This window comes from Salvelinus namaycush, chromosome 20 (assembly GCF_016432855.1).
Source record: "Salvelinus namaycush isolate Seneca chromosome 20, SaNama_1.0, whole genome shotgun sequence".
Taxonomy (NCBI): domain Eukaryota; kingdom Metazoa; phylum Chordata; class Actinopteri; order Salmoniformes; family Salmonidae; genus Salvelinus; species Salvelinus namaycush.
This window is the reverse complement of record NC_052326.1, coordinates 23,161,863-23,171,492: the sequence shown is the minus strand read 5'-3', so window position 1 is coordinate 23,171,492 and position 9,630 is coordinate 23,161,863. Positions and strand designations below refer to the sequence as shown.

The following is a 9,630-nucleotide window of genomic DNA, read 5'->3' as shown; positions in this document are numbered from 1 at the left end:
GCCTGTTGAAGTTATACTAATTGTCAATAATAATTGTTGAATTGGACTACCTTCAAAATGGTCTGTAGCCAAAGTGTAGAACAATTATTAAACTGTTTTTGCCCAAATACGTATACCTCAAACTGGGCATAGAATATCTCCTGGATGAATCTATCACAGATTCATGGATTTCATATATTTATGTAGACCGGATATAGGACTTAGCAAACCCTGCCTCAAAACCCTGCCTCTTCCTTTCTGGACAAGAATCGCCGGCCAACATGGCTCCGATTGTGAGTACTCACGTTGAAATAGGTTGTATAGCTAAGTATATCACTTTTTGTCTGTCGTTTATTGTAGTTAATGTTCACGTAATAAATCCACATTGAACTGTGTTTCCAAAGAAGAATTGTAGCACCAATCGATTGCTTTGTTTACCAGTTGGGCCTGCACCCATTGAACCACGTTGTAGCAATTTAGCTATAGTAGCTAACACAGCTAGCTAGTTGGCAAATGCTAGTAGTAACCGTGAACGATGGGTGGCTAGCCAGCGGGAAATACACTAGCTAGAAGTTAGCGTGAAAATTATAGTCCCATTAGTGACCGTTTGAAAATATGTTTAATCAAATGTTTTACCAAATTGATATGCTAAAGTCTAGTCCCATCGTTAGTTTACACACATCACGAGCAAACATTTCCGGACCAGTTTGATAACACAAATCAATCAAGTTAGCTCATTTCAAAAGAATCTAGCACGTTCGATACTAAAATGACACAGTATGGTGTCCCATTCAGTATTTATCATGTTGTAGTTAATAACGTTAGACCCTCTGCAATGTCCTGACAGAAGAAGCAGGTCGTCAAAAAGACCAAGACGGGTGGCAAGAAGAAGAAGCAGGCCCTGAAGTTCACCCTGGACTGCACTCACCCAGTGGAGGATGGCATCATGGATGCTGCCAACTTTGTAAGTAGCCTATGTTAGAGAAAAAACATGCAATATCCTATTAAATGTCTAACTTTATTACTAGACATGTTACATATTTTTTAAATTTAACCTTTATTTAATTAGGCAAGTCAGATAAGAACAAATTCTTATTTAAAATGATGGCCTACCAGAAGGCAAAGGGCCTCCTGCGGGGACGGGTGCTGGGATTAAAAGTAATAATATTGGACAAAACACACATCAGGACAAGAGACAACGCAACGCTACATAAAGAGAGACATAAGACAGCAACACATGACAACACAGCATGGTAGCAACATGGTAGAAGCACAAAACATGGTACAAACATTATTAGGCACAGACAACAGCACAAAGGGCACGAAGTTAGAGACATCAATACATCACATGAAGCAGCCACAACTGTCAGTAAGTGTGTCCATGATTGAGTCTTTGAATGAAAAGATGGAGATAAAACGGTCCAGTGTGAGTTTTTTTTGCAGCTCGTTCCAGTCACTAGCTGCAATGTGCCCATTGCATGTCACAAATTAGCCTCTTAGTTCCAGGAGACCTGTACACATGGGCAACCGTCGCTGTAGGCTACGTCCCATATCCCCGAAAGCATATTTACCAGCCCTCTGGTTGACCTATTTCTAATAAACTTTTCCGACCACCGAAGACAAATTTATCATCCGGGATGCCTTACCAGTCAGTACGGGTTATAAATTGTGTGAAAAGAAACATTTATATCCCACTTCCTGAGTTTACCGAATACACTCTTATCTCCATAAAGGTGCGCTTCCATCTGGGATCTAGTATGGAGTGAGTGTACTTCGTAACAATTTTATTTAAATGTTTGTTTTACCATAGTTTAAACATTTTATAACCCTTACCGACTGATAAGGTATTATAGATTTTCCTTAAGTGGGGAGGAAAGTTTCTCGGAAATGGGTAAGCTAGAGGGCTGGTAATTATGTTTTCTAGGCTTGGGCAGTATACTGTATATACGGGGTGGTTTTTCAATACGTTTTAATATTTTCAGCTATTTAACAAAATGTACCTGCAGTCAACTTGTGCAATGCGTTAGGAGATAAAGCAGAGTGCGTTGTTATTTCACCTGTTATATTATTTTACATTGTGAAGCTTAGTTCCCCAGTAAAGTTGAGCCAGTCACGTGTTTGTAAATAGCACATCAGTAGAAAGCGGGAGCAGGATCATCAGAGTCCAGGGGTTGCGTTTTTATATTGAAAGTCAAGTGTTTTTTTGTTTTGTTTTTGCTTCGATTGAGTGATCAGGGACGTGCAAGTATAGTTTTCCTTCACGGAAAACACATTCGGCATAAAATAGCTTAATTTTCATCAGACGAAAATGAAATAACTGGCAACCACAGGTAAATGAGCTCACAATGAAAAAGAAAGGTCTTATTTGCAAAAAATGATGCATGGTCATCATTTTCCTAATATTTATGCCTGTCATAGAAAGAATGTAGACAGCTACATGTCCTAATGTTTTGCTTAAAGTTGATCTTGCATTTTACCGGAGAAAAATAGGCTTATTTAGAAGTGCAACTGAAGCACAAACTTAGTCTGATGCCGAGCAGAAATTACAATAAGAAGCATTTTACATCTGTGTTTACAAAACACAGCATGATGTTTCTTATTGGTTTTAACTAACTAATTCCTGCGTGAAAAATACAGATTCATGCGATAATACGACCTCTAGTTTAACTTTATCAACTCAGCAAAAAAAGAAACGTCCTCTCACTGTCAACTGCGTTTATTTTCAGCAAACTTAAAACCTCTGGGATAGGGTTCCAGCTAGTGGGACAACTTCCAGTGAAACTGGAGGGTGCGCAATTCAAATGAATAATCATAAAAATTATGGATATTAAACATTTATGTACATACAAGTGTCTTATATCGGTTGAAAGCTTAAATTCTTGTTAAATTGTTAATAATTGTTAATTGTTAATTATAGCGTCCCAGCTATAACATGTAGTGTTGTTTTGTTAGATAAAATCCTTCTTTATATCCCAAAAAGTCTGTTTAGATGGTGCCATCGATTTGAGTAATCTACTCGCTCAACATGCAGAGAAAGGAATCCAAAAATCTACCGCTAAACTTTGTTAAAACAAGTCAAAATACGTTTCTATTGACTCCTCAGATACCCTAAAATGTAATCAAACTATAATATTTCATTCGGAATGAAGTATGTTCAATAGGAAAACGGTGCGTTTTCTCTTCATCGCTCGCCCATACACGAATTTCCAAGACTGTCCCTGTAGTAAAACTCATTATTCTTACTCGTTTTGGAAGAAACCAGCCTGAAACCTTGAACATTGTGTGCTGACACCCAGTGGAAGCCATAGGAATTGCATACTGGGAGCTAGATTTAATTATTTCCCTATACTTTCCATTGTAAGAGCATGGGCTCTTTTATTCTGTTTGGTTTTTCTTTGGATTTTCTCCTACCATATCTATTGTGTTATAGTCTCCTACATTATTTTAACATTTCTACAAACTTCAAAGTGTCTTCTTTCCAATGGTACAAATGATATGCATATTCTGGCTTCAGGGCATTTAAAGTAACAGGCAGTTTACTTTGGGCACGTCAGTCAGGCGGAAATTGAGAAAAAAGGACCCTAGCCCGAAGAAGTTTTAACACGTTGAATCTTGTGATGTTCATACACATATTTACACTACTGAGACAAACTGAACAAGTTCCACAGACATGTGACTAACATAAATGGAATAATGTGTCCCTGAACAAAGGGTGGGGTCAAAATCAAAAGTAACAGTCAGTGTCTGGTGTGGCCACCAGCTGCATTAAGTACTGCAGTGCATCTCCTCCTCATGGACTGCACCATATTTGCCCGTTCTTGCTGTGAGATGTTACCCCACTCTTCCACCGAGGCACCTGCAAGTTCCCGGACATTTCTGGGGGGAATGGCTGTAGCCCTCTAGTCCCAGACGTGCTCAATGGGATTGCGATCCAGGCTCTTCGCTGGCCATGGCAGAACACTGACATTCCTGTCTTGCAGGAAATCACGCACAGAACAAGCACTATGGCTGGTGGCATTGTCATGCTGGAGGGTCATGTCAGGATGAGCCTGCAGGAAGGCTACCACATGAGGGAGGAGGATGTCTTCCCTGTAACGCACAGCGTTGAGATTGCCTGCAATGACAAGCTCAGTCCGATGATGCTGTGACACACCACCCCAGACCATGACAGACCCTCCACCCCCAAATCGATCCCGCTCCAGAGTACAGGCCTCGGTGTAACGCTCATTCCTTCTACGATAAACGTGAATCCGACCCCTGGTGAGCAAAAACCTCGACTCGTCAGTGAAGAGCACTTTTTGCCAGTCCTGTCTGGTCCAGCGACGGTGGGTTTGTGTCCATATGCGACGTTGTTGCAGGGGATGTCTGGTGAGGACCTGCCTTACAACAGGCCTACAAGCCCTCAGTCCAGTCTCTCTCAGCCTATTGTGGACAGTCTGAGCACTGATGGAGGGATTGTGCGTTCCTGGTGTAACTCGGGCAGTTGTTGTTGCCATCCTGTACCTGTCCCACAGATGTGATGTTCGGATGTACCGATCCTGTGCAGGTGTTGTTACATGTGGTCTGCCACTGCGAGGACGATCAGCTGTCCGTCCTGTCTCGCTGTCTTAGGTGTCTCACAGTACGGACATTGCAATTTATTGCCCTGGCCACATCTGCATGCCTCCTTGCAGCATGCCTAAGGCACGTTCACGCAGATGAGCAGGGACCCTGGGCATCTTTCTTTTGGTGTTTTTCAGAGTCAGTAGAAAGGCCTCTTTAGTGTCCTAAGTTTTCATAACTGTGACCTTAATTGCCTACCGTCTGCAAGCTGTTAGTGTCTTAATGACCGTTCCACAGGTGCATGTTCATTAATTGTTTTGTGGTTCATTGAACAAGCATTGGAAACGGTGTTTAAACCCTTTACATTGAAGATCTGTGAAGTTATTTGGATTTTTACGAATTATCTTTGAAAGACAGGGTCCTGAAAAAGGGTACGTTTCTTTTTTTGCTGAGTTTATAAGTGGCTGAATTTAAGGTGACGGTGTCATACTGTGTTAGCTTTCTGCAGTGTTTGAGAAGGCAAAGCCCTTTTGGTTAATTTATTTGTACAGCTGCTGCTGCTAACTTGATTTCCTTTTTTTGTTTTTTTGTCCTCTCTGTTTTCAGCCCATCTGCTCCTCCCCTCTCTGAGCCCGTTGCCCTAGTGACTCCACACAGACACAGTGTGTAGACATGCTGCTGGAGAGCCAGTACGGCATGCGTCAAAACGTTGTTCATTTGCACAATGTCTCTCGTTCACATTAGCTTGTAAATGTCGAAACTAACCAAAAATGACATTCGGTAGCTCCTATATATGTATAACTTTGAGCGGGATTGCCTGTCTTTGCAATTCGCTTGAGCTCGTTGGCCTATTTATTTTTAGAGCGTTGGGCCAGTAACCGGAAGGTTGCTGGATCACATCCCCGAGCTGACAAGGTAAAAATCTGTCTTTCTGCCCCTGAGCAAGGCAGTTAACCCACTGTTCCCCGGGCGCCGATGACGTGGATGTCAATTAAGGCAGCCCCCCGCAACTCTCTGATTGAGGGGTTCGGTTAAATGCGGAAGACACATTTCAGTTGAATACATTATCTAGCAGCCTTCATGCAAATTCACTATTACTAGCGCTAATTTTGTTCAAATTCTGGTAAGACGCCCAATGGACTTTTTTTGCGCCCACTTATGTACTAAACCGGTAATACCGTAAATCCTGGGGTAAGAGAAGGACGATATGAAAACATTAGGGTTGGGCGGTATCCAGGTTTTCAGGCATACGGGATGTAACCTTGAGTGACTGGAGCCCAATGTGTACATGTCTCCGGGAGCAAAGGGGCTAGGCACATGATTCCTAATCCAGATGTCCCTTATCTGCATTATGCATATATTATGCATTATTACTAGGCTATGTCTTCAATTTAGTACAAGTGTAATGGTTAGTGTGCTTCATACTACTGATATTTTGCAGTTGGTGTCACACAGCACACACACACACCAGATTTCAGGAAGAGAAAAAAAAGGAATTAGTAAATTAAGTCATCCTGAAAGTTGCAATGACATTTGCACTTGTTTTTTTTCTTACTAGCACTGCTTTTGATGATTGCTGCTGTATTGAAGTTTTAGTGACTGTGACCTTAGTCTCGTGTAGCCATACCTCCAAGTCAGTTGTTATGCCTCTGGAAGTCTGTAGAATTTTGTGTAAGTCGACTGCTCGAATGGTCTGCCAGCTTCCAGCAGATGTTACATTTCAAGACCCATACCCCCACATGCCTGTAGAAGGGGTGCTGCGTGTAATGTTTGTCACTGTTTTCCGACCGGGTAGGACACATTTTGCAGAGTTGTTGCGTATGCTAGTTTGCAACGTTGCAGAAAACCTGGAGAAAAACGTAATTCTGTTTTGTACTCAATTCTTTTGTACTCCTGGCCATCCTCACGCACTGTTGCGCCTATGGCACTAATCTAGTGGGCACCTTTTTAGAGATCTGCACAAGCAAGGGATTTGATTGGTTTAACATGTTGTGAGGTGTTAATGATTTACACTGGGTTTCCACCCCATTGTAGCTACTTTCTGCCATTGAATTCAGGAGGCTTTCCGATTAGGGAAGCCTGATTCTAGACTAGGCTACTATAACTATGTGGTTATCATACATAACTACCTTAATTAAAATTCACAAACTGTAAATTGCTACTAGAGTCAGCTAAATGAAAATGTTTCAAATGTAAATTATATTCAACTTATGGTTCTCATATTGACAGAATATTTGCAGCAGTATGTAGCATTCATTACAGGTAGTATTCAGTTGGGATGGTTCCATGTTTGTCCTAAAATCCACCTTTGGCCTCGTCTTCTACAGGAACAGTTCCTGCAGGAGCGCATCAAGGTCAACGGTAAAGCTGGGAACCTGGGTGGTGGCGTGGTGTCCATTGAAAGGAGCAAGAGCAAAATCTCTGTGAATTCTGAGGTGCCATTCTCCAAAAGGTATGTTTGAATTAAATCATGATTTAGCTTATGAATTGCCCTTGTGATGTGGTGAGCAACATCTTCCATTTTTTATGTTGTGTTGTCTGATGGTGGTACTTGGTTTGTGTCCACAGTTATGCATGTATTGCATTTTCACCTGTTTTTATTAGGAAGGTGGAACTGTCCTTTGCTTTCAGTTGTTGTGGTATTGCATTTAAGAAGGCAGCAAGTAACATGGCACAAATAGTTATCTGCTCATTGCAGTTTTGCCATCGATGTTGGGCTTTGATTGGCTTTCTGTTGTCTTACCTGATGGACAATCTGGAGAAAATCCAAAGTCTAATTCATTGTTTGAAGGAGTGCTTTGAAGTGATAATTGGTGTTTCACATAAAATACTATCATTAGACAGACAGATCAATATGAGTAGAACAAGTTAAGAGAACGCACAGTGTTTTTATTTTTGACTTCAGTCAGCTTTATTTCCACAAGGGGATGAGATGCTGTGATCTGATCGAGGTCTCCAGCAGGTCTTTAATCAGTCTCAATGTAACATTGTTGTTTCCAAGTCACCATGTACCCTCTTAGACATTCATGGATTCTTAAGCACCTACTGAAGCAATATTTGGGCCTACATGGCAGGAAATTCTGGAACACTAGCAACACCCTAATCATTTGATTCAGTGCAATCTCTTCCCCCTCAATGTTTTTTTGTTGTTGAGCTTTTCAGTCTCTGGATATGCCATTTTATATTTTAACTTCGTAGTTTTTAATATATATATATATATAAAACTCTTTTTGTATTTCCCGTTGGATCGTGGCACTTGCTTTCTCTGAAATGCAATGTTTATAATCAAATTTCCCCCTCCAGTGTGGGCCTAGTGCTTAATTGATTCATTATGAACCTTTATTTTGTAAGGGTTTGAGGGTTAGATTGGAGGGCATGTTGGGGAATAATGGGGCAGGGGAAAAACAAAAAAATAGAAAATAAACAAAAATACAAAACACAGCTGAATATGAAGTGGCCATTGGCATGTCTCTTGACGGCACTTGTGAGCCTAAAATGAAGAAAATCAGCACAAAATTGTAGGAGCAAATCCCGTCGTAATTTTGTGGCTTAAGCCCCGAATCACATGGCAAGCAGTGTTTTTAATAATGTTCTTTTATGCACGAGAACGAGCGTGTTTGAAATGGAATGCACAGGACTAAATGAGATAAAACAGACGGGCTGTGAGCGTCAACGGCATCACGCGCGTAAAGCTTGTCAAAGTATGACGCCAGTCTATTGTTCTTGCGTCTACGCGGAACAATGCTGTTAAACTAACAGGATACATTTACAGAAAAGAAATGTATAGTTGGTCTACTTAGTGCCTTTTAGGCTACTACGATTTTAAGATAATACAACTGTTTATTATAGATTTTCATGACAATTATGCTGGTTATGCTACGCGGTCTGTAAATTAACACTCGCAACTCTCGCACACACATTTCACGCCGTTGACGGACGTCTCCCCGTGTGAATTTGTCTTTACGGTATTATAATATAGATGTTGCAGTACAGGCAGGGAAGCAAACGGGGCTCTTTTTAAAACAAGCCTTTTTACATCTGTACCCTCCACATAGATCCCTGGATGTATCCCTGATCCTTTTCTTCTGATATGGATAGGTTCAGTATTTTGAACAGATTCACTTTGTTGGTCAGGTTTACACAGTTGACTTAAGATGTGAATGCCATTTGACTTGCATTAATGCGTGGTGATTTAGTACATCTAGGCTTTATGTAATGGGGGGGTCAGGGTTTAAGTTATACATTGACTCTTGTAGATGACTGAAGTGTCTGGGGGGTGCCTGACGTCTATCTCTGACAGTTGTTGGGGGTGTCTCACATAGAAATGTTAAATTCTTAGGTGGGATCCCTGATTTGTTATGGGGGTGCCAAGACCTGCTCTAAGTTGAACCCGGAGAGTGCATTTTTTGGGGGGGGGGGTGTACATTGCAGATTGAACGGTTAAATATGGAGCTGATGATTTGATGTTCTGCAAGTTATATTGTCTGTTCTATCTGAACGTTCTGTAATGTTGCACCCTCCAAAATAAACCACAGGCCTAGCCTGATAAGTCCTCAAAATGTAATTTCAATGGTGTTTTAAATTGCTGACACTGCCCTTCTATGTGCCAGGTACTTGAAATATCTGACCAAGAAGTACCTGAAGAAGAACAACCTGAGGGACTGGCTGCGTGTGGTGGCCAACACCAAGGAGAGTTATGAACTGCGATACTTCCAGATCAACCAGGATGAGGAAGAGGAGGAGGACGAAGATTAAATCCATGCTTTCTTTTGTCAATAAAATGTCTAAAGAACAAAAGCTTCTCCCATGGATTTTATTTGCTGATTTGGGACTAAATCTGCATAATGTTTGGAGATCATTGTAACTACTCTTGCAATGAGCTGGTTAGACTTTAAAACCTGTATTCTTTATAATGTGAGGATGAGTTCTGTGCTTACAAGTTAATGTCATGTGCACAAGTACAGTGATGCCATTCTTACAAAATCTAAACCCAACAATGCAGTAATCAATAACAATGTAGTAGTAAAAATAACAATGTAGTAGTAAAAATAACAATGTAGTAGTAAAAATAACAATGTAGGAAAAACACAAGATGTATAAGAACACCCA

At 40.9% G+C, this 9,630-nt stretch overlaps 1 protein-coding gene across 1 annotated transcript; it reads left to right on the top strand.

Annotated features, from left to right (window-relative positions):
• The first annotated feature begins 169 nt into the window (after positions 1-169).
• Positions 170-9,318, top strand: LOC120065131 (60S ribosomal protein L22-like). The gene is made up of 4 exons (XM_039015891.1): positions 170-272; positions 827-943; positions 6,849-6,973; positions 9,132-9,318. The coding sequence occupies exons 1-4, from the start codon at positions 261-263 to the stop codon at positions 9,274-9,276; spliced, it is 399 nt and encodes a 132-aa protein (XP_038871819.1). The 5' UTR covers positions 170-260; the 3' UTR covers positions 9,277-9,318.
• Positions 9,319-9,630: the final 312 nt, after the last annotated feature.